The sequence below is a fragment of the Balaenoptera borealis genome, assembly GCF_965194805.1.
Source record: "Balaenoptera borealis genome assembly, chromosome: 11".
Classification (NCBI taxonomy): Eukaryota; Metazoa; Chordata; class Mammalia; order Artiodactyla; family Balaenopteridae; genus Balaenoptera; species Balaenoptera borealis.
The window spans coordinates 100222405-100248005 of NC_138868.1; the positions used below are offsets into that span (position 1 = coordinate 100222405).

Genomic DNA, 25601 nt, shown 5'->3' on the forward strand with positions numbered 1-25601 from the left:
ATCACGTAATATTTGTCCTTTTGTGTCTGGCTTATTTCACTCAGCATGTTTTCTAGGTTCATCCATGTTATAACATGTATCAGAACTTCATTCTTTTTTTAACTCTTTTTTTTAAAGTGATAAGTATACATAAAATTTACCATTTTAAAAAGTGTACCATTCCGTAGCAATAAGTATACTCAATTGTTGTGTAACCGTCACCACCGTCCATCTCTAGAACATTTTTCATCCTCCCAAACTGAAACTTTATACCCGTTAAACAATAACTCCCCATTCCCTCCTCCTCCCGGTCCCTGGCAGCCACCATTCTGCTTTCTGTCTCTATGAAGTTGCCTATTCTAAGTGCTTCATATAAGTGAAATGATAATATTTGTCCTCTGGTGCCTGCCTTATTTCACCTAGCATAATGTCTTCAGGGGTCTCTGTGTGTCAGAATTTCCTTCCTTTTTAAGGCTGAGTAATAATCCATTTTATGTCTATACCACACTTTATCTCTTCATCCATCATGTGGACGCTTAGGTTGCTTCTTCCTTTTGGCTATTATGAATAGTGCTGCAATGAACATAGGTGAACAAATACCTGATCGAGTCCTGCTTTCAATCCTCTTGGGTATATATCTAGTAGTGAAATTCCTGGATCATATGGTAATTCTATGTTTAATTTTTTAGGAACAGCCAAACTCCTTTCTAGCTGTACCATTTTTATTCCCACCAGTCATGTATGAGGGTTTGAGTTCCTCCACATCCTACCAAAACCTGTTCCTTTTTGTTTTTATGATAATAGCCATCTTAATGGTTTGAAGTGTTCAGATGTGTTTCTTGTTTCTATTTGGAGTTTTCCAACTGAAAGAAGCAAGACCACGTGGCTGAAGTTGAGAGTCCTGATTAAGAAGCTTTATAATGGGAGAAAGAAGCTGGTGTGTAAAAACCAGTCCTTGAGTCCATCAGACCTGGTGAAAATCCCCAGCTTGGGAGCTTCCTAGCTGTGTGCCCTGATGCTCTTGGGGGCCTCAGTTTCCTCATATGTAAAATGTGAATAATAATATCCATCTCAAGAAATTTTGGTAAAGTTAAAAAATAGCAATGGATAACACTTTGTATTCAGTAGGCAATGCCAACTGCTTTAACAGATAAACCCCAATCCCATGGCTTCACACAGCAGGCGTATATTTCTCACTCAATCGAAGTCCCCCAAGTGTGTTCCTCATCATCAGGCAGCCTTCCAGAAGGTCTTCTGGGGGCCCAGGCTTCTTCTAGCTTCTAATGTGTCCTCTGAGAGGCCAGGAATGGGGAAAAACATAAAGGATCAGACACAGGAGGGCTTTGGGGGCCAGGCCTGGAAGTGGCACATGGTATTTCTCCTCACAATCCCACTGGCTAGAATGTAGTCACATACTCACACCTACCGAAAGTGAGATGGGGAAACATCATGTACCATGCGTCCAGGGAGACAGGAAATGAGTGTGCTGATCGGCTACCCATATCTGCCACATTATTAAATGATTAATGATCATCACACGTCTCTTTTGCGCATGTTGGAAAAGCAATTAGCATCCCAAGCCCTGGCATGTCTGTTTAGAGGCTACCTGACCGTATCCATGGAGATGAGCACTTCGTTATAAAGGCGTCAGCTCCCTTATAACTAAAAGGGTCTGCACCTCGAATGCTCTTGCCCAGGTGGGCTGCTGGCCCGAGGGTCCTGTCTGGCGCTTCCAGGTGGGGACTGCACTGGACAGGTGTAGATTCTCTGGGCTCATTCCACTCTTTAGTCTGGAAGGAGTCTCTGTCCTCCAGTCAGCCTCTGGGTTTGGCTGCAGGAACCGTTGTTCCGCAAGACTGATGGTAGTTTGGATAAAGGACGTGAAGAATTAAGAGCCTTTGGGCAAAGCCCAGTCGACCGCTGAGACAGCAGAGATGCCATCTGAAGAGAAGAGGTGAAGAAGGAAGTGCAATGTGAGCTAATAAATCTGGGAGGATTATCCAGCGACTAATGAACCCAGGGAGATTTGTAATCACTGCCTAATAAAGAAAAGAAAATCACCCTAATCTACTGTCAGCGAGCACAGATGAGCCCTGTGCCAAAGGAGGGAGCTGCTGCCTTGGCAGGGAGAAGTGTGGAGATTCAGGGTCAGGGCCAGAATCATGAAATGTCAAGGAAAGGTAGGAAATGGGCACCGGAAGCAGGGGGCTGTATGGTCGGTGGGCCACCTGGGCTGCCACTGGCATTGCAGGCAGCATGGCTCGCTGGATGTGGTGACCACCGTTTCATTTTCCTGCCACAGGTGAGGCTAGAGCACCGTGCTCTTGATGCCACCACCAGCATGCTGGAGGGTAGGGGGCCATTTGTACTGTGTGTTTAGAGGCACCGGCATCTCAGAGTTTTTCCCTTGGGGAATCTAGAGAGAAGGGGCCAAGTGCTGGCTGGGTGTCAGAAGGCATGGGGCAGGGTGACACCAGCACCTGTAGGGTTACACCTGCATGGGGCAGGGAGACACCGGCACCTGTAGGGTTACACCTGCATGGGGAAGGGTGACACCAGCACCTGTAGGGTTACAGCTGCATGGGGCAGGGTGACACCAGCACCCGAAGGGTTACACCTGCATGGGCCAGGGTTACACCAGCACCCGAAGGGTTACACCTGCATGGGACAAGGTTACACCAGCACCTGTAGGGTCACATTTGCATGAGGAAGGGTTACATCAGCAGGAGGCCTCATCATACAGAGGATGGGCAGTGTAGCAGCTGTGGCTTCTAGTTATGGCCCTGCTGCTAAATAGCTGGGTGACATAGTAATAGTGATGATAGTTGATATTTATTGACTACCTTCTACATGCAAAGCTCTGTAATAAGTGCTTCTCAGTTATTTTCTCGTTTAAACCTCACACAACAACTCTAGCAGAACACTATTTTATCCCCATTTTAGAGATGAGAAAGCTGAGGCTCATAAAGTGTTGATACTCTGCACAGGGTAGTACAGTCAGATCACACACCCAGGCAGCTAGCTCTTAGCCACCTCACTCTACTGCATTTATCTAGGCATGCCACTTCTCCTTGCTGGGCTTCAGCTTCTTCATCTGAAAATTACGATGTTGTGTTAGGTGATCTCTGAGGGTCTTTCCAGCCCTGGACTTATTTCATCCTACCCTACATGTGGTTGAGGGCATTACAATTCATAGCAGCCTGCGGTTGGGAATGTTTCCTGGAGAGGGGGGAGGATGATTGATTGGATCGAGGGCCCACGGGGCCCTGGAAGCAGTAGAAACTCACAGCTCCCTGGATTCCCAAAGAGTAGCCAGGTCCTGCTGAGTCTTGCAGAAATAACCCCTCCATGCCCTAGTCTGTATCTTGTTTGGGCAGAATGGATATATGCAGCCAATTTTTCTCCTCTGGGTCCATGTTACTGTCAAGCAGACTGAGCCTGTGTTTATTTTTCTAGAGGTTGATCAGAGAGATTAGCCATAAGTAATTGAAGTTGCTAGAATTATTACAGAAAGGGGAGCCGGGGCAGACAGAGAGGGAAGAAACAAATGATTCCAGAGGACGTGAATGCTCACTGTCCTGCTCTCCTGCCCCTCTCTCTCTGACGGGCCAACCCTATTCATCTTTTAGGTCTTCCTTAAATGTCACTTCCTCAAGGAACTTTCCCCTGACACCCGCTGTGTTGAGGCTGCTGTTACTCTCACAGCACCTTGTCTTCTGTGTTTCGTAGCATCCGTCTCAAGTGGGAATTCCTCCTTCTATATCTGACCTTTCCACCAGACTTTGAACTTCATAAAGGCAAGACCATCACTTGTCCATCACTGTACCCCAGTCACCTCCTGGCACATAGTAGGTGCTCAGTAGATATTTATTGAGTCAATGAATGGAGAAGTTCATGACATGATAGAGTTCTTGGACTAGGAGGGCTGGCCAGGTGAGATGGCTCATCTCCTTCATCCAGTAGGAATTAGCTCATCCCAACTAAGCCCATGAGCGTAAAGTTCCACAGCTTAGCCAGGAGGAGCTGGGCCCAGCCCACCCTTTCCTGAGGATGCCTTGGCATTTTCATAGCCCACATGGTAATTACTCAGTCTGGAATGCCCTTCCTCCATTCTGGGCTGGACAGATTTGAAGTTAAGGATGTGCAAGACCAGGAAGAGTGGTTTCATTCAGGATCTAAGATACAGGGTTTCAGGGGGTTCTGATGAGTGAGGGAGGTGTCGAAACCTGAGGCCCAGTGTTGGCACCAAAACTGACCATAGAGGTAGGAAGAGGTGGAAGAGTGCAAGCGCGGTCCGGCTGATTGTGCTGAGTGGCCTGTCACCTGGGGCTACTTTTTTTTTTTTTTAAAGGAATTCAAGCAGTTCTTTTTTTTTTTTTTTTTTTTAATTGAAACACCCGATCCTTGGATCATTTGCATTCTTAATTAATTTATTTATTTATTTTTGGCTGTGTTGGGTCTTTGTTTCTGTGCGAGGGCTTTCTCTAGTTGCAGCAAGCGGGGGGCCACTCTTCATCGCGGTGTGCGGGCCTCTCACTATCACGGCCTCTCTTGTTGCGGAGCACAGGCTCCAGACGCGCAGGCTCAGTAATTGTGGCTCACGGGCCCAGCTGCCCCGCGGCATGTGGGATCTTCCCAGACCAGGGCTCGAACCCGTGTCCCCTGCATTGGCAGGCAGATTCCCAACCACTGCGCCACCACGGAAGCCCTGGGGCTGCTTTCTTTACTGGCCACACCGTGCCTGGGTCAGCCTGGGTCAAGTGGCCTCTTCAAGCCAGCACCTGGCACCAGACGCATGGAGCCAGAACCCAAGGGTCTTTGAAACAAAACCTCTACTTGAAGTTTTCAAGGTCATTATGAAATTAGCGAGTCCTCTCCGCTGTCCCCATGACTTGGCACATGAGGTTTGGTGAGCCTCATGGCTGTGTTGACACAGAGGATGGAAACATGGCTTAAAGGAGGCAGCCGGGGACTCAGATCAGAGAGGACTTGAGTCTGAATCTGGGCCCTGCCATACATGAGATGCACGCATGGCACGTTAACCTACTGGAGTCTCAGTTTTCCCTTTTGTAAAATGGGGATGGTAATTCCTATAACATCATTTTGTGAGGAACATGGAAGGTTTCTAATCCTCAGTGGGCTGCTAGTAAACATTACTCCCTTTCCTCCCCTCTTTCTCACTTTCCTATTGAGTATGTTCATGCTTAGACCTTGGTGTCCTGGTTTACTGCCTCTAGCTTTCCAAAACGCCAAAGTTGTTATCAGAAACATTTCATAATTGGTCTCTTGCCTAACTGTAGTTAGAACTACAGTTCCCACGGTGCGTGAGCCTCTTTCATATCTTGCAGTCTTTTACTGAAAGCGTACCACACACACACACACACACACACACACACAGAACTAGCCAACAGCTACAATCCATCAGTTGGACAACTTTCCAGTGCCAGAGCAATTGGTTCTAAAGTGTAGTTTATTGTAAAATTATTAAGACTATCTACATATTTCACCTTTATTGAGCCTTTTAAGGGAACCACTCTGCATAATACAGTATACTTTGGTGAATGAATATGTTTTTAGTGCAACTAGGAAAAGAGTAACGGAGTGAAAGCTCCCCATGTGTCTGTCTGAGCTTCCCAGGTACCCCCGCTACCAAATGCAAACCCGGAGAGGTGGCAGATCTGGCAGTGACCAGTGTCTCCTGGGCGCACACGGGTACAACAGCATCTTAAGGAGAAGTTATTGCTCCAGAATTGTGCTCTCTGGCTGCTAACCCTCCCGTGTCTGTTGTCCGAACTAGGCTGTTGGTAGCGTGGGAATGTATTCAGGGGAAATGGCAGGGGGAATTGGAGAAAGATTCAGGAAGCATCGACTGAAAATTATTTTCTGAATTTGCATTTGGGGAAACTGGCTGACAGTTGGGAGTCCCTTGGCCCAAGTTATGGGATTATAAAATGATTAGCTAGTCATGATTGAGCGACCTACCTATGGAAAATGCTTAAAGTCAACTCCACTTATTCAGCAAACATTTATCACGTGTCTCCTGTGTGCTGGGAACGCAATCAGCAGTAGTCTGTGGCTTGAAGAGCTCTATAAAGGCAAGGTGTGGAAGCCCAGAGGAGGGAGCATTTAGTGCGCTTTATTTATTTATTTTTTAAATTATTTATTTATTTATTTATTTATAGCTGTGCTGGGTCTTCGTTTCTGCGCGAGGGCTTTCTCTAGTTGCGGCAAGTGGGGGCCACTCTTCATCGCGGTGCGCGGGCCTCTCACTATCGCGGCCTCTCGTTGCGGAGCACAGGCTCCAGACTCGCAGGCTCAGTAGTTGTGGCTCACGGGCCCAGTTGCTCCGCGGCATGTGGGATCTTCCCAGACCAGGGCTCGAACCCGTGTCCCCTGCATTGGCAGGCAGATTCTCAACCACTGCGCCACCAGGGAAGCCCCATTTAGTGCTTTTTTGGGAACTGGGAGAGAGGTTTGCAGACATGGCTTCCTTTGAATGGTTTATTGAGGGAAGGTTAGAAAGGATCGTGGGAGGGTGACGTGTGGACAGAGGTAAGCATTGTAGGCCTGAGAAAGAAAGAGCACGGTGCCTGCCATGGCTGGAGCAGGGGCGTGTAATGGAGAGAGGGAAGCCAGGGCCAGCAGAGGAAGATTCCCGTCAGATGATATTCCATCCGCCCTGCAAAGTTGCTGGACTTTTCAGCATTAGAAGCTGGCATTGGCAGGTCCAAGGGCTAGTCTTGGCTGTCCCACTAACTGACCGCGTGTGGCCTCGGACAAGACCTTTCTCCCCTGGGGATAAACTAAAGGATCTCCAAAGACCTTTCAACTCTTAAATTCTGTCAACTTTATGGATTGGATGAATCTATAGTAAATGACTGGATGGCTTCTCCTGGCACATGAAGCAGGTAGCTTTCCTCTTCATGGCTTCTAGTGTCCTTGTCTGGCTGGCTTGTCACTCCAGTGCCCTCTGCTGTCCTAGTCCCCCCCACCCCACCCCAGTGGGCAGCACCTCTGGCTCATGAGTGTCTGGTCCTCTCACACCCTCTTGCTCAGAAGGAGCTGTCCTGTGTCCCACATCTAGGCCACCTCCTTGGAGCCCTGATGGACGACGGGCCTCCTCAAACTCAAAATCCAAGTCGTGCCAATATGTGAATGGCTGATGACAGCATTGAATTTGGGGGGATCTTTGAGAGCATCTAACTGAATCTCGTCATTTTACAGTTGAGGGAAAATAACTGAAGCGGGAAAGTGACTTTCTCAGCTCTCACAGTGAGTCAGGAGTGGCGGGGAGAGGTCTCCTCTCCAAATTCATGCATTCACTGGTCAACATTAATTGAGCACTTACTGGGCTGCGTGTCAGGGGCAACAATGAAAAAGTCTGTTCTCTGAGGAGGTCAGACTAGGAGGGCAGACGAACCCAAACAGCTGATTGTAAATCAGTGGGTTAAAATGATGAAGATATCCACAGAGTATTATCTGTGAGCCTGGCAAGCTCATATAAAGCTTGCTGGACGAGGCCACACCCAGTGGCCTTAAAGAATTAATAGTTAGCTAGGTTGGGTGGGGGGAAGGGGGATATTTTAAACACACAGCTTAATGCCTTAGACCTTTGCTTTATAACCAAAGCCTTTACCAAGGAAGTGGATCCTATGGGAGACTGTCAATTTGGTGAGGAAGGTATTTTGAGGCGGGGAGAAACCTTCAGAGCCTTCACATCACTCCACACAGGCAGCCAATTGCCAACTTCCCTGTCCTGCGTAAGGCAGGTGAAGAAGGAAGATGGGAGTCACAAGTGAACCTAAGTTGACACCTTTCTTGTGGTGGTAGCTGGTCATAAATGCCAGAGTCACTCCAGGCTCACTTGGATAGCTGTCAACCATTCTCCCCTTCAAGGTGATGGGCACCACTGGCCTAAAGAGAGAATCCCAGCCAGGGCTTGGATTGGGGAACAGGAGCCCAGCACCTGGGTCTCACAGTGAGACCTGGCTATTAAAGGTGAGGCAGGAGTTTCCAAAGACACTTGATTCCTAACGGCGTGCAGCAAGGGGTATGAGAGCAGAATGCATATTGCCAGCAAAATCAGTAGAAACTGAAGGAGTGTTCAGTAGGGGGTGTGGAAACCCTGGTGGAGGTGAAAAAACTCTGGCGTTGGAGGAACCAATTATCTGTCAGCCCCTTTGCTCATGTTTGACAAACAGCGTGACAGTGAACATAGGTCCCACGGGACTCCCAGAACCAAGTTTGGAGATATTTGCATTTCATCCATTTAATAGAATTGAAACTCATTCCTTGCATCTGCCCCGACACACACACACACACACACACACACACACACTCTCTCTCTCTCTCTCTCTCTCCCCACCCCCCCCCCCACATCCATGCCTGTGTGTGTGTTGCTGATGGGCTGCACCAGACTGTACCTGTGAGATAAATCAAATTGAAATAAGAACTAGACTCTGGGGACTACGCTGACTCAGTATTTCTAGAAACATAATGGAAACGTCCCCCTCTGACTGCTCATGCCTTCTGCCTAATAGAGCTTTGGGAGAGGGGAGACCTGCCTTGACCTCCGTCACGGATAGTCCCATTAATTCAATGAGAGATGCTCCAGCCTCGCCTCTGTCCAGTGATCCAGTAATTCCCAATAATCCACAATCAAGAGTCTGATCATAAAAATCTACCCATTTCCACAAGCTGGTATTGTAATCATCATCGCCCCCTGAGTTCCAGCGATGTGCCAGACACCATACTAGGAAATTTATGTTCAAGATATTAAATCCTCAAAATATCACTACAAGGTTCCGGTTCCACCAAGCAGGGAAGTAAGGCCCAGAGAAGTTTGAAAGCTTCGTCCGAGGTCGTTCAATCAACAAGTGGTCCAGCGGAGAATTTGCCCTTGACCTCCCTACTCACATCTTGTCCTTAACAAACTGATCTTTGTTGCTTTTCTGTGCTGTTTGACTTATCTATTGCTGTGAAACTGACTACTACAAAGCTAGCAGCTTAAACCTCACCAGCGACTGGCTCACAGCTCTGTAGGTCAGATGTCTTCACTGCACGGCTGGGCTGTCTGCTCAGGCTGAAATGTAGGTGTCAGCCGGCCACGTTCTCATCAGGAACTCAGGGACCTCATCCGGGCTCATTCCTGTTGTTGGCAGAATTCATATCCTTGTGGTTGGTTACAGGACTGGAATCTCTGTTTTCTTCCGAGCTCTTGCCTAGGGACCACTCTCAGCATCCAGAGGTCACTCTCCGGTCCTTGCCCATGACCCCTCCATCCCCTCCATCTCATCCCTTTCTTGGCCATGACGCCCTCTGTGATGTCTCCATTTCATCCACAGAGAATCTCCCTCTAGTCCAGGCCTTCTCATACTTTGAATCTCTTGGACTTCCTCTTCTGCAAGCAGCCAGAGAAGACTGTTTTTAAAGGGCTAGTGTGCCTGGATAATCTCCCTCTTTTAAAGTCAACTGTGCCATACAGCATAACCCAATCACAGGAGTCAAATTCATCACAGTGACAGTCCTAGGGATTGTGGGGGGGGGGGGGGCATGGAGTCCTGGCAGGAGTCATCTCAGAATCCTGCCTACGGCATGCACTAATCATGTGAATTCGTTTATTTCCTTTGCTCCTCCCCCTCCCCCCAGTCACCCGGTGAAAGGAGAGACAAGGAGAGATGTAGCCAGGGAAGCCGGAGGAAGGCCCTGGAGTCTCTTAGGGCAGGAAATGGTACATCCCCTGACAGTATAGATGGTAGACCCAGGTTCCCTCCGCCGGCCCACTGCGGGGCTCTGGCGGGGCATGCCCCTCGACGCCCTTGGTGCTCTGCAGAGGGGACACTGAGCCCCCTTGGGGTGCTGCAGCTCCCTCGGGGGATCCTGGCACTGAGGAATTTGGGCCCTGCTGAGAAGAGTGTTTGGGATGTAATGAATGTTTGGAAAGCATAAAGAAGCTGAGCACAGAAGACATTATGGCAAATCGTATTATTATTATTACATTGTAAGTGTGATTGTATGACGAGCACCATTAGGAGTAGCAAGTGCTGTTGCTATTATTAAGCAATCCAGCTCCTCTCTCCCCAGCATCAGGCTTCCCTCAGTGTCAAAGCCATCAACCGCTCAATTAATCACCATCTGAGGCTCCCCCGGCCCTGTGTTTGTGGTGCTGACAGCTCCCGTTCATAGCCCAGCGGTAAGCGTGGCACCTGCCCATCCAGCTGAAGCCTCCAGCCATCACCCACATGGTGGACGCCTCTCCTGTGAGTTTCAAAGCTGGATTTTTTTTTTTTTTTAATAGCTACTTTATTTATTTATTTTATTTATTTATTTATTTATTTTTGGCTGTGTTGGGACTTCGGTTCGTGTGAGGGCTTTCTCCAGTTACGGCAAGTGGGGGCCACTCTTCATCGCGGTGCAGGGACCGCTCTTCATCGCGTTGCACGGGCCTTTCACCATCGCGGCCCCTCCCGTTGCGGGGCACAGGCTCCAGACGCGCAGGCTCAGCAGTTGTGGCTCACGGGCCCAGCCGCTCCGCGGCATGTGGGATCTTCCCAGACCAGGGCTCGAACCCGTGTCCCCTGCATTAGCAGGCAGATTCTCAACCACTGCGCCACCAGGGAAGCCCAAAGCTGGATTTTTATCTTGGCCCAGAGTTAAGATCTTTCTAAAACCACTTTTAATGATACCTCTCTTCTGCTTAAAACCCTGCAATAGCTCCCCATCATCCCCCAGGATAAAGTCCAAAGCAACCTCTTTTGAACAGGCCTCTGGGCTCTACCTGCACGCTTCCCTGTAGCCCCAGCCCCCCAGCCAGACGGGGTGGCTTGCGACGCCCCCGCACTGAGCCACTGCCTCGCTCGTCGGGGCTCCGTGCCTCCTGCGCTTTCTCTGTCTTAGAAGCTGCTCCTCCACCTCCTCACCTGCTGACTCCTGCTCACCTTTCAGGCCTCAGCTTGCAATCAGCTCGCAGCTTGGGAAAATAGACAGACATTCTGAGAGAAGGGCCACCCCTCTCTGTGCCCCGAGCACTTGTGCTCGCCGCTGTTTGGGACTCGCCTCCCCTTGCCGCTAAGGAGATGTACCTTGACAGGGATAGGGCTTTTTTGTTTGTTTTTGTTTTTTGTAGAATGAGTCAAAAATGGCCAAGATCTGAAAAAATCTCCTGTTACGTACATTTCCCTCTTGCTGTGGGAACCCGTCTGAGTGCCCCGTGGCTCAGGTCCTGGTCCTGCCTTAGTCACATACTTCCTGAGTGATCTCGAGCGTGTCGTAGACAGCGAGATGCCCAGCCCCTGTAGGAGCCCCTCACGGGTCCTACTGCAGAGATGGGGAGGAGGCGGAGCTTGCTGACTGACAGTGTGGCTCATCTTCCTCAACAACTCCTAGCCCCCCTGCTGAGATGGGGAGGGGGTGCCTTGGGTCTCTACATGCCTGAGGCTAATGAGTTGGGACCTGGAAAGAGAGGGGTTTAGTACCTGACGTGTAGACAGAAGGCCTGATCAGTGGTTCCTGAGTTCAGCGGGCCTCAGAGGTGAGGAATCAATGCCTGACAGAGGAAGCAGGCCTTCGGAAAAGCAGTGGCGCCCCCAGCCCAAGGGGAGAGCACAAAGCCTCCACCATTGCTCATGTCAGTTTGATCTACTGAGGTTTCGGCTTTACAGTTAGTAACGACTTATTTAGTCCCAGCGGCGCAAAAGTCTTCTAAAGACAAAATGAAGACAGAGCTGCTGGGGTACAGGTGGGAGGGTTCTCCCCCCCTGGCCTCTGTCTTCCTTCTTCCTGGGAGCAAATGACGGAAGCCTTGGTAAAGGTGGTCCCACCCTGATGGGCGTTTGCAGGTGAACATGAATTCATTTAATGAATGTATGAGCACTTGCTAAGCACAGGCGCAGAGTAAGGTACAGGAAACAGAGTGTTGAACAAGAGAATACGGTCTGCTTTTGAAGTCCTGTTTGTGGACTCATGTTGGGAAAGGAAAGCAGAGAAGGGACAGGGTTCCTGGGAGGGAGGGCTGTACATACTCAGATCATGGAGATAAATGAATAGGAGACACGCAGGGAGAAGAATCCAGGAGAGCTGGGAGCCAGAAGTTTTAGGGCCAAATCTCCCATTAATTGGAATTCACTGACAGGTATGAATTAGCCTCCCAGCTTCTCCTTTCTTCAAAGACCTATTACACAAAAAGCAATCACCTAGTCTGCCAAGAGTACAGGCTTTGATACAGATAAATAGACAGGTACCTGGAGGGAGGGAGAGGATGTGAGGGTACCCAGGAGATTCTGGACTCCTGGTGGCTTTGGAGCTTTCCTGAGAAAGGCTAAGAGGCCACTTATAAGACAAGGGTCTGGGTCCTGGCCTCCACCATACCTTGGGTCCCAAGGGAAAATGAATGGCTCTAGCCATACAAAAGAGCCTTGAAAGTAGAGAGGACCAGGCTGCCCATGTGGTAAGATGAGGAAGAGCCTGACAGGTGTTCCCTTCCTAAATTCATTCAGTCACCAGCCTTGACTTCTTTCCATATGCTCTGCACCAGGGTACATGCTGGTAATGTAAGTACAGTTGCCTTCAATAGCACCCAGTCCTTGGGAAGTTGCTTTGAACAAACTCATGTGATAAAAATCTTCGAGTGACGATAGGTATACCTGTGAGGACGGCAGCCAGTTGTCCGCAGGCAGGTCAAGGTGAAGAATGAGCAGAGGGGTAGACAGGAATCATAGCGTGAAAAGACAAATATGTCCAGGAGTTTGCTTTTGTCCTGTGTGCAGTCAGCAGCATTGGGAGGTGGAGAAGGATTCATGATCAAATGGATAGTTGAGAAAGAGCTCTCCAGCGATAGCATGAAGGAGGAACCTGGAGAAAGGCAAGGCTGGGGGAGGGGAAACCAAAATTCGTTTGTAGTCCAAGAATAAGCTGGTGAAGGTATGAATTGAGGTAGAGGCGACAGGGATGGAGAGCAGGGGACAAATTCAAGAGATGTTAAGGAGATAAGATGTTTCCAGTGACGACTGACTGCACGCATGCATACGTGGATGAGATGGGGAGTGTGAGAATGGGAGAAGTGGAGGATGTGTTCCAGATCCTAGCCTGAATGATGGGTGAATAGTGGTCACGTTCACAGGTAGGCAACCAAGGGAGGGGATTAGATTGGGGTGGAACAATAAGAAGTTCAAGTTTAGGAGTGATGTAGTCTTGAGGATGTCTTCCATCATTCCAGCTTCTTAATAATGGCTTAAGAAATTGGAATCTTTTGGTGTTCTCAGTGCTCCCGGGGTGAGAAAGTTAAAAGTTATCAATCATTAACAACCTCAGTGAAGGGCTCATGCATTTGAGTTTATGCTGTGTCCTGGTCACCTAGGCTAGTGCTGAGTGAGCAGTAGGGAGGAATGGAATAATAAGCGCAGATCTTGGATGCCAGGTACCCGGATCTTAATCCCATGTCTGTCTTTCGGGCAACTCCTAGGCACTTCAGTTTCTTCTTCCATCAAATGGGAATGTGAATAAAACCTGTTCTGTCCACACCAAGTGTGCTGGTGAGGACAGGAGGGATAGAGGAAAGTGCCTTATAAGCCTTGTAAAGCCATGCCAATGGAAGTAGTTAATGTTATTACCCTCAATAATAAATTGATGTTTAATAAATGACTTGTGATTCTGGTGAAAGGAGGCTGCTGGACTCCTCTCCCAAGAAGTTAGGGGCCAGGGCTGAGCATGGAGCAGAGGAGATCAAAGGCTGAGTCTTGGGTGAAAGCAGCCGAGAAGCAGGAGGCTGCTTGAAACACCACCGTGAGGATACGAACCAGTTCTGGAGCAATGGACCGCAACTGGGTCCGGGTAGCAGAATCTGAAGAGATTGCAGAGGTTGTAGAGGCGTCATCGGGATGGCACCTTGTACAGGTTGCCTGTGGCCCTGGCGGGAAGGGAGATGTTGAGGTTCTCAGGCCAACTGAGGGAGAATTTTATGCAAGAGCAGAGAGACTTTCCTTCGTGGCATAATCTGTAGGGAAGACAGAAAGCTCCGTCCCCACCCTGTCTTCCTCATTGCCTGTTAATGATGCCTGAAAGTGCATGCAAAATGCTTTCCTTGAGCTATTTTATTGTTATACTAATAATACTAATAATTCAAGGAGTTCATGTCATATTTCCAATCTACATAGCGCTTTCCTATATATTATCTCTTTTAAGTCTCACAGCCAACACTGTGAAGTGTTATTTCCCCCATTTTGTAACAAGGAATCCTGTCTAATGAAAAGAGACTAAAATAAAGAGATTAAAAAATTAAAAAGCAAAGATTGGCTTTTGGAATTTGGGATTTCAGTGAACAAAATCTAGGACAAAATACCAATAGACAGTGTATGATTTAAAATGTTGTGACTCTAAATTCATACCCACTCTCTCCAACACAATTATTCTCCTAATCATTTAATGAAACCAAAGAACTAGCTTTTGGTTTCACTAAGTTTCTCTGCGCTAGGGATACAGTAATGAGCAAGACAGGCCACAGGCCAGCAGGAAAGCATTTGTGGCTCAGATGATGGTGACCAGAGGTGACCGAGGCCCCTGAAGCACTCTCAGCTGAAGTCAGCCAAGTTCATGAAGCTGCCTTTACCTGCCTACTTCTCTATGCATCTTAGCCATTCATGTCTTCAATTACACTGCATTTATGTCTAAATACTCCCCACCTGCTCCCTGCTGTTGGCTTGTATTCCTTCCTGGGGGTCTTCATGCTGAACAGACACGGTGTGGGGTGAACCTCAGCTCTGCCATATTCTCAAGATCAGTGTTTAGTTGCTCAGTCTGGCGCCCACACCAATCTCCAGGCCCCTTTGTAATTAAAACCCTTCTCAGGCAGAGATTTAGTTAATGTTGGGTAATCCCTTTACTCTCTTAGACTACCAGTGTTCATTTTGTAGCTGCAAATCTTAGACCAGAAGTCACTGCTCTTAAAGTCGAGTTGTGTATTCTGAAATGAATTTTAACTCAATTTTGCCAGCTCTTTTACAGCACAATCGCACGAACTCATAGTGTCCTCTGACCCTTGCTGCCCCACTCACGGTGGTGAGTAAGTGATACAAGCACATAGAGCACTGGGTCTGGGTCTGTTTACAGCTGTGTGGCCATGGGAAAGCCACTTCACTCCTCTGGGTCTCTGCTCCTTCAGCTATAAATTGGCGCTAATAACTCCCATGCCACAGGGCTGCTGTAAGGATGGATTGAGATCATGCATGTGAAGCGCTTAGTTCTGCCAGGCACACAGTTGATGGTCAATAAATTGTCTCAGTTATTATTATTATAATTATTGCTTTGTTAGAATTATGTATGGTTGGAAGATCTGGAGCTTCAACTCAAGGCTTCTGTCTCGACACAAATAGCCACACCAAGCAATTTAGCACCTTATGGTGACTTGCTTAGCAAAACTTTTCTCATTTGACAAGTAGCTACGGATAGCTTCTTGCAGAGCCAGGGGGGAGAGAAGAAGGCAAGAGAAGCCCCCAGGCCTGATAGTTCCCTTTGTCAGGACCCAGCTAGAGTGTGGGGACCAGGAGAAGGAAGGAGAAGAGGCAGCATGGAGGATGGACTGCACTATGTGTGAATTAGCCCTGCAAGGTGGATGTTCTTATCTGCATTTTACAGGTGAGCAGATCAAAATTCAGAGAGGTTACCGGCCTGCCCAAGATCACCCAACCAATATGTGACGAGACAGGATTTGAACCCAGGACCATCTTATTTCGAAATCTCTTTCTACCATATCCTGCTGTCTCCTGATGAGATCGCCACATGGCACAACTCCAGGGGGCGCCATTCACATTGCCATCGATGTGAACGGCAGCTGGGAGTTGTGCCATGTAGTGGCCACGTCGCCCGAGATCAGAGGGGCGGTTTGCTTAATGGGCGACTGCAAAGGAGAAAGGATGAAGGCCTGACCTGGTGGGATTGGAAAGGAAGGGACAGATTCAGGAGACATTTAGGAGACAGATTGGAAAGGATTGACTAGATGTAGAATTAAAAGAAGAGGGGGTTGAGGCTGCCTTTGAAGTGTCTAGCTTAAGTGGCCCAGGCCATAGTCATGCCCTAGGTGGGTTAGAAATAGGGAAAAGAAATAAGGGAGAAGGGGCTGCTGGACGGAGAGAATACAATGCCTTTCCCCCACTTCCCCATTTCACCCGGACCCAGGCCTAGGCAGCAAAGGGTTAGGAGATGGACTTGACCCCAGGACATGGTCTGGACCTGTGCTTTGGTTTCCTGCTTTTCTCCTTAAAGTCAAGCACAGGAGCTGAGTCTGGATCATGAACAACTCTTGCGCTTTTAGCTCTAGTCGGCTGACCTTGCCCCCTCCCCCCTCCCCACCCCGCCTCACAGCCCGCCCTTGCTCCTGGCCTGGTGGATGAGCAAGCTGTAGGGCCGTGGAGTGGTCCCTGCAACGGACCGGTGAGTGGACGCCGGTGGGCAAACCAGGACATTGGAAATGTCACAGCTGCTGGAGAAAGTGAGGGTCACTCAGCTGAGCCACAGCACCCACGTGGCTCTCAAGCCTTTATGCGTGACGCATTCCTTCCAGGCCTGTTCTGAACACCCTTCCTTCCAGATAACACTCCCCTGTATTCACTTGTGGCCATGACATGACCTTTAATTGCAGTTACTCAGTCCCTTGAAAATCACTGTATACAGAAGGACACACGCACACACAACACGCTCACATATGCTCACACATACACAAATGTGTGCACATTGAAAACTTTTTAAATGAGGAAGCCCAGTGATAAGAAAACAAGCTGTTAGGAATTTGCTTTTCAAAACATAATAATGTAACTTCCAGAGGGCAATCAGGGGGTGGCACCAGTTCTGCTCATGTTCTTACACCTTCTGTAGGGGTTAGACCATGAGCAGAGCCAGGCATGGTGAGGACCCCAGGGCACTGAAACATCTTCCATCAACAGCCTTGACCAGTGTTTACCAAACAACTTCTAGGCATCAGGCGCTATGCTGGGTGCAGTGTGGGGTTCAGAAATGGGGCAGACACATCCCTGCTCTCAGGAAAACACAGGCCTTGGGCGCAAGAGGACACAGGCATGAAAATATGTTGGCACCACAAGCACTGTCACAAAGGCAAGCACTCTTGGGGTAATTGAAGACTTGATTTTGGTCTCTGTGCCACCACTCGGCCTTACCAGGCGGCCATTGGCTCTGTTCTTCACCCTGGTTCCCCTGGCCTCTTGATGATGATGGAATCCACTGCTATTGGGAGTGGGGACCTTGAGATTTTCCTTCCTGGGACATTTATAAGAAGAGAATCAAGGTCCCCGTGAGAACCTGATGCACCCCAGGGCTCCTAACACTTTGTCATTTTGGTTAAGGTCACAGCCAGCTGGGCAGCGTGGCTGGGGGAGCACAGGGCGCCTGAGTGAGGCCAGGGTATATTCTTGGCTAGAGCTCATGGTGGACGACAGGAGCCAGAGGGCCTTTACTCCCCTCCCATCCTGAAACTGGTTAATTTTATGTAATATCCCTCTCAGCTTAGTGCCTCCACCACTTGGTTTGGGAGTTATGATACATGTTTCCCTGGATATACTTAGAGTAATATTTCCCACCGGACATTCTGTAAAAGGCTCCTGCGAGACAGTCATAGATTTGGGGTGGAAAAGTGTTCCATGGTCAATATGTTTGGAAAGTTCTGGGTTAAGCAAAATTAAGCTGCTTTACTGTGGGACTTCTTTAACCCTTTAATGTGCTACCGTGCATTGTGAATCTTGAAAAGGTGACTAGAACACGCAATGTTTGCTCACCTCATTTGAATATGGGACCTTGTTTTCACGAAACTTCTGTTAACGCCTCCCGGAAAAGCTAGTGTCCTGAGGAACACACTCTGAGAAATACTAGAGCTTAGAAGATTTTCTTTGCGTACAGACTGGTGGTGGTCAGCCGTTTCCCATATTTGCTTAGATACCAGGCTTCAATAGTGGCAGGAGAGTGTAAGTTTAGACATAAAGAAGCATTTCCTAACTGTGAGAGTGCTTAAAGAATAGAGCCTGGAGTGTCCTGGGAAATTACAGTAAGAGAACACACCACCCCTTTCTTGTCCTTTTACAAGCTCTCCCATGGGTCATTATAAATATCATGGATTATCAAGGAAGCTCCTGGATCTTTTTATCTTTTTATCTTTGAAAATAGGATATAATTGGGGGATGAGAAGGTAGGAATTAAAAGGCAGGAAGACAGGCTGGCTGACTTCTGGAGGGGCTGTCTCTAAGTGTCTGTAATTCATTCATTCATTCTTACTCTGCCGGGGACGTGCATTTCAAGGAAACACCTTCCGAACTCAGGTTTCCAAGACAAGTGGAACTAAAGAAGCAGGAAGCCAGAAGCTGCCCGCGATCTCATGGTAGCATTTCGGTAACTGTCACGTGTGGAACACTTCTTATGGGCCAGATGTGATACGCCTTGTGCGTGCATCTTACTTGTTCCTTGAACAATCTCTGAGGTTGCTGTCATTGTGCCCACTTTACTAAATGAGAATCAGAAGCCCAGATCCTGAAGGCCATACTTCCTGAAGGTCATACATTTCAGTATAGTGTGAGACCTGGATTTGAACACCAAAGCCCTGACCGCGTATCCCCTCTACTGCCACTGTGAGTCTGTAGACATCACAGTGTCGGGGATTCTTGAAATGGGCCTCCTTCCACCAGGCTGTGCGTATGAGGATAGGGCGGGGCGTGTTGAGCTGCCCACATTGACAAGGAAGCTGGGGGAGAGGGGACGTCTCCCTCCACATCCACCACAGCTGGGGAGGCCCCTCGGTTGCCTGACAGCAGCCTGGCTTTGCACCCTGCCACCTCCCCCTTGCCAGGTGCGTCTCTTCTCATTCGCCATCTGTCCCCTCGTGTGTGCTGACAGCCCATGGCGCATGGGTAGCTGCCCTGTTAGGGAGACAGGAGATAACATCAGCCTATGAATCAATACGTTCTCTGGCACGTCCGTGTTCCCCTGGCGGGAGTGTGGCAGGATCCAAAATACACTTAATCCTCATCCCACGCCACGCTGTCAGGGGTTGGGGGCTCCAAAGGAATCTTTGTAACTTCGGTCTGCAAGCTGCAGCTAGTGAGGATGGACTCCGGGCAGAGCTCAGGCCTGTGGCCCAAGGGCTGGGCCGTGGCTGTGGATGTGAGGGAGGATGCTGGGGATGTGCCAGGGGCCTGGAGCAGCTGAGCCTTAAGACCAGGAGGCCGCCTGGAGGAAAGTCATGTTTCTGCTCAGCCACAAGTAAGCCCAAGGCCCCTGCCGTCGGTCCTGTCAGGCTGAGTGGCTGACGGCTTAGTCCTGGGGTCTAACGACCACGTGCCCACCGGGCGCAGAGCTGTGTGCGAGGCACGTGTGATGAATGTGAATTCAACGCACAAGGATGGCCTGACCCGCATTTGAAGGCATTATTCCAGGAGCGGGGATTGGCAAGCCTAAGAGCCCACACCCTCTTGCCTTGGTTTCCCTGTATAGGGCCAACGTGGGCCTTGGGAGTCCAGGGCTCTGAGCTCAGCCCTGCCTGAGGAGGGTGACTATTCTCCCTGTGACGCTATCTCGCCTCAATGGGACTCATGCCTGCAGGTTTTAGCTGAGTGAACACGTGGCCCCGGCCAGGTGATCGGGTGAGGGCCACGCCTCCTGGGAGAATTCCTTTGAGCTTCTAAATGTAACTGCCCCACATGGGGTTTCTCTGACTGCCTCATCTCAAGTAGCAGCCCCACCCTAACCCCCATAGATATCTGACAGTATATGTATTTATCTGTCTATTTACAATCTGTCTTTTCCCCTAAGCTGCAAGCTCCTGGACATCAGGAAATGTGTTTCTTGTTCACATCTTCTGAGTCTAGAACATCCTCTGTGCCCGTGTCTGGCACATAATAAGCACTTAAATGTGTGTTAAATGAGTAAAAAATAGTAATAACAAATGAAGGCACAGCCCTACCTGCAGACCTTCAGGTTGAGATTCTTAGCAAACTTGATCTTGTCACTCCTCTGCTGACAGCGCCCTCAGGTCCCATCCCTACAGGATAAAGTGCAAGCTCCCCAGCCTGGCAGCCGGGCCACTGTGCTCTGGCCCCTGCTGACGTCTCCAGCTTCATCTCTCACCGTCTCCCCACCCACATGCCTCCTAGTGCTGACCCAGTGACTCTCAAACATTGGTGTGCGTATGACCTTGGGCCCTGCTGTAAATGCAGACTCCTGGGCCTCGGCTCCCGAGATCCAGATTCAGCTGGTGTTCGATGGGCTGCGGGGGTCATCACTTTTTTTACAGATACCTGGGTGAGTCTGATGGCAGGTATTCTGCAGACACACTTTAAGGAGCATTGCTTCTGTCAAAGTACACTGCAGGCGCCCATGCACTGTCTCACCTCCATGCCTTTGTATCCACGGTGACTTCTGTCTGGAATAGCCTTTGTCCATCCACAGTTTCTACCCAGAAAACGCCTAGGCATCCTTCAAGACTCAGCTCATGGGTCACACCTTCTGCAGACCCAGTCCTGCCTCCACAATCTCATTTGTGTTTTTCTTTCTCTCTCCACCTGGAGCATCGTACACATGCCTCTCTTAGAGATCTTTCTGTTTATTTCTCTCTTCTCCCTCCTGACACCTCAACACTGTGAGCTACTTGAAGAAGAACTCTCCGTTATCTCTGGACCCTGACACCTAGCAGAGAGCCTGGCAACGGTGTCCATGTGGCTAGAACGCACTGCCCAGCTGTGCTCCTGCAGAGCCCACCCCACCCTTCCCTTCCTAACCCTGCTCTGCTCTGCCTGCTGCGTCTTTCAGGAGTTCTCGCTCCAGAGGATGGACAGCCTCGTGGACGATCGCGTCAACATCCTGGGATTTTCCATTTTCAACCAGTCCCATGCTTTCTTCCAAGAATTTGCCCGGAGCCTCAACCAGTCCTGGCAGGAGAACTGTGACCATGTGCCCTTCACGGGACCCGCAGTAAGTGCCCACCAAGCCCCCCCCCCTGGTGCCCCTTTGCCGCCACGCACACCCCCTCCGTGGGCCAGACCCCCCAGATACAACAGCCCCTGGACTCCAGCCTTCTCCGGGCCCAGCTCAGAAAGAGGCTGTAGAAATGCTGGGAAGTGGTCACGAGGGACACGTCTGGGGACGTGGGGAGTTGTGAGCAGCAAGCGTAGAGGAGTCAGCAGGGAGAGAGGCCCCGCGTGGTCACTTAGTGACGTCTGTGGCCAGATTCCTGGTGATGCTGTTTACTGAGACCCGCCTGAGCTCAGGATCCGAGACTCTTACCATCGGAAAGGGCTTTAGCTGATCTGTTCCCTCACTTCTCAGACAGGCTAAAGCCCAGGCTGGGAATGCGGGTGAGGGACGAGGATGTGGGGCTCTTGTTCAAGGGCAAACACCAAGCCTTTCGCAGGTGAAGCTAGATTCTGATACTCCTGGCCCAGCGCTCTTTCACCTCCCTGGACCACTGCCCCTGGTAGAGCTTGTCCAGAGAGACTTCCTTTGTGCCTTCACCCATGTGTTTCCCCCCTGCGCTTCCTTCCCCTCCACTTGTGATGGAGACAGAGGTTTCCCTGGCTGTTCTCCCCTGGGTCTGATGTCCTTACTCTGTGGGGCAGCTCAGGAAGGTCTGCTCGTGTCCATGTGCTAAATGACAGGTTCTCAGGAGGTGAGATGGCATGGCTTTCTAGATCTGTCCTAGCCAGGTTACATTTAAGCCTCCCAAAGCCCTATAAGGCAGCTCATGTGATGCTCACATAACTTTCCAAAGGGTCAGAGCTCATGCAAAGCTCGGGGAGCTTTGATCAGGGAAGTGGATGGGAGAAGGAGGCGTGAGAACTTGAGTTGCAAGGCTCTTAAGGTTACAGAGCACATCCCAACAGGGTGTTTTAGAGCTGAAAGAGGGAAGATTCCATAGGAAGGATTTGGGGGGGGCGAAATATCTGAAAGACGGGAGTCCTCACCCCCAGGGGCTTAAGGAACAGTGAGTATTTCCTCAAGCACAGGGTCATGGGTAGGACCAGGCTCACCCCTCCTGGCAGGAGTACAGCCCTGTGCTCCTGGTCTTGTCCGTGGGTCTTGCAGTCATGACTCCGGTATTGTAATGAGGTGCTGACACACTTCAAAGGCTCACAGCACAGTATCAGGAGAGGAAACAAAACCTGCCACCTCCTCTCCAACCTGAACTGTTCCACATTTGGCTTTTGCAGAGTGAAATTAAAGGTCCCGGTGCCACACTGCTGACGTCCCTCTGAGGGTTTCAGCCCTTCCATTCGTGCTCACATTGATCACGAACAGGCAGATGGGAGGCCCTTGGTACCTGCCTCGTAAGGACCCAACACCAAGGCCAGGCAGTGCCACTCACAGGGCTGTAGGGCCAGCTCTGGCTGCGCTCACATGTGCTGAAAAGAGCACTAGCCTTAGAGGCACAGGACCTGGATTCAAATACTGGCTTTGCTATTTTCTTGCTGTGTGATCTTAGGTAGCTATGTAACCCTTCTGGGCCTCAGATTCTTTTTTCCGTAATTTTGGGCAATTATTCTTGACCATGTTAGAGGATTGTTGTGAAGGTAAAATGGGATATGCTTCCATCCTCAATCCACAGTTATTCATTGAATGAGTTTATTTAACATTCCATCTGCCAGACACTGGGAGAAGCCTTAGTAAATATATCAGGTAGCTTTTGCAACAGAAATGCTGTGTAACAACCTACCCTCAGATCTCACCAGCTTACAACGATGAACGTTTATGTAGCTCGTGCATCTCATGGTCAGCTAGGGATCAGCTGGTCTACGCTGGCTCAGCAGGCAGCTCTGCTGATCTGGCTGAGCTCACTCAATGCCTGGGGGTCGGCTGATCTAGGCTGGGATGGCTCTGCTTCACGTGCCTCTCACCCTTCTCCTGACCCAGCAGGCTAGCCTGGTATATTCTCATGGTGGTGGCAGGAGAGCAACAAACAAGTGGAAATGCACAAGACCTCATAGTCCTAGGCTCCCAGGACAGGCACACTGTGTGACTGCCACCTCATTTCGTTGGCCAAAGAATGCCACATGCACAAACTCAAGAGTCAGGGAGTGAAGAAACGGACAGAATGCTGAACCGCTGATGCTTGAAATTATCCCACCCTGACCTCTTCTTCCTCCTCATGGCACCCTAGTAACAGACAAGAGCGGTTGTGCATCCCTTTTTGACAAATGAAGAAACTGAGGTGAAATGAGGAGAGCCGGGGGCCTGCCGAGGGCCTCCAGAGGATGGTGCTACAGCGAAGCCTGGACTCTAGCTTACAGAACCTTCCAGCCATGGTCTCTGTGGTCTCTGAAGGGAAGGTGATACAGCAACTCCTCACCTGGAAGCAACAAATCTTTCTCAAGGCTTCTCGCTTCAGCATCTACCTTTGGCAAAGCGGTGCCTCTTCCCGTCCCTTTGGGGACAGAAATTCCCAGCACAAACAGCCCAGCTCTTTCATCTGCTGGGGAGCCGGAAGGAGAGAAAGAATCAGTTCCAGGAAAGCGCAGCCCCATTTGTCTCCCCATCCAGCTTTCTAAAGAGGCTGCAACCGCTCCTGTCTCGGAGGGACTGCTCTCCTCCCCCTCCCTTTCCTCCAAGGTCCTCTCCCCTCTTCCCTCCTCTCTCCATCGGTTCCATTCTCTTTTCCTTCTCATCTCCTCCCCTCACTCTTCCCTTTCCACTTTCCTCTGTCACCATAACCTCCTTCCTTTCTTTCTCTTTCTGTTCCTCTTTCTCTCCCACATGCCACGTTTTCTTTGCATTTTCTTCTGTCGCATTTCTTTTCTTCCCACCTGGAGTGTGTCTCCCTCTCTTCCTCGTCTTCCCACTCGGCCCATGATATTCCAGTTGCAGCTCGCTGGAAAGGGGGCCCAGGTCCAAGGGCACAGACAGGGAGCGGCTGAACCGAAGGATGACTACCAAAGGAAAAAGCTCAGTGCTGCGCCCACCGGGCTGGGTCCGCCAGGTGACTGCCAGCGAGCCACAGACATGCTTCTTGCCGGAGGTGATGACAGTGACAGAAGACAGCGTCGTGAAGGGAGACACATCCCCGCTAATTTCACGTGCCAATCCCATTCATCACGCGGCAAAGAACAAAAATCGTGGAAAATCATTAAAATTACAGATGGCTAGATTAAGTAATTAGAATTTAGGCTAAAGCAGCTGTTTGTAATTAAGTGTTTATTTCATTGAATAAAACCCAGATTGTAAGAACTACTCCATGAGATTTTAACGGTTCCTGTCCTGGTATTATGTTGGGGGTCAGAGTTTAAGCGACAGAAGTTCAGAGACAAACAGACATCCAAGAGGACTCTGGGAATCCAGTGATCTGGGCGGTGTCGGAGAAGATGAGGGTTACAGGTGTGAGATTAGAAGACATTCTTATTTTTATTTGGATGGGTGAGGGAGAAACTCAGCCGCTATTCCCTGAGTCAGGTTGATTCATCTTCATTTATACCAAGTCTTTCATTCCCCTGAACAATTTACAAACAGCTCAAAAGAAGATAACAATGAAGAAACAAATGAAAATATAAAAACAAGAGAATCGAGGGTGTTTGCCAAGCAACATTTTGGAGCCAAGAAAGGAGAGGATTTTAAATGAGGGTTGAGTCATTTGGGGGATTTAATATTTAGAAGAGACAGGACGGGAGAAGCAGAGACAAGACCCAGAGGCACACACATGCGGATGGGGAACAGAAACCACAGAAAGACAGTGAGGGCTCATGAAAGGGAAGCAGGATGGACGACGGGAAGGAGCAGGGATGGTGGGCACTACGGGCCCAGCCCTGGAGACGTGGATGGAGCGCTATTTGGGTACCAGAACTTTTCCCCAACTGCAGTCCCAAATGCTTTCCAGAGCTAAATTAGTAAATAATAGTAGAGGAAGAAAGCAATTCGGAGAGCAAAAAGGTGCTTTGGGATGGAGACCCTCAGTGAGATGGAAAAGTTGATGAGGCAGAGATTAGATTACAGGCTCTCATGCCATCGGAGGTGAAATTGGCAATGGTGGACGGGGTGGGGGGAGTAAGCTGGAGGAGTGTGAATGGGAGACAAGGTTTCAGAGGAGCAGCTGGAGGGTCCCAGTGAGAGGCCTGGGCTGATGGCCAGGAGCCTGTGAGAGAGGAGCCGTCTGGTGGTCTACGGAGGACCTTAGGAGACTGAGCTGAGAAAAGAAGATGTTCGGGACTTAGGAGGTTTCAGGAGCTCAAATCAGCCCAAGTTGAACTGCAGAAAGGACCCATGAAGCCCAGAGCACACTGGGGACACGTCAGCTGTGTCACCTCTCTGAAGGCAAGATACAGTTGGAGGGGAGACAGAGACCTTGATGATGTTCCTTCCATCTGCTTCCTCCTTCCCACCCCCAGCATCCCTTGCTGGAGCTGTAATTACCAGAAACACTCGAAGAATCTTAAAGGCCCCAGAGTTCAAGATGCCAAAGAACACTGCAAACAGACACACGCCGATTTCCCAGCATCTGGATCATTTGCTAACAAGGGAGCATCAGCCAAGAAAACCATGTCCCAGATGGAGTGGGAATAGTGGCAACCGTGTGGCAGGAAGAGCTTGGGGCCTGGTGGGAGGATGTGAGAAATGGCCTGGTGAGCTGTGTCTGCAAGTCTCTGGGGACCAGC

At 49.7% G+C, this 25601-nt stretch overlaps 1 protein-coding gene across 7 annotated transcripts in view; it reads left to right on the forward strand.

Moving 5' to 3' along the window:
- The window catches only part of GRIK4 (glutamate ionotropic receptor kainate type subunit 4), a 456420-nt gene that overhangs the window by 303842 nt on the left and 126977 nt on the right, over positions 1-25601 (forward strand). For all 7 annotated transcript variants that reach the window (XM_082339798.1, XM_082339799.1, XM_082339802.1 and 4 more), the window contains one exon: positions 20776-20937. In XM_082339798.1, the coding sequence (XP_082195924.1) occupies positions 20776-20937 (162 nt within the window). The remainder of the gene's footprint in view (positions 1-20775; positions 20938-25601) is intronic.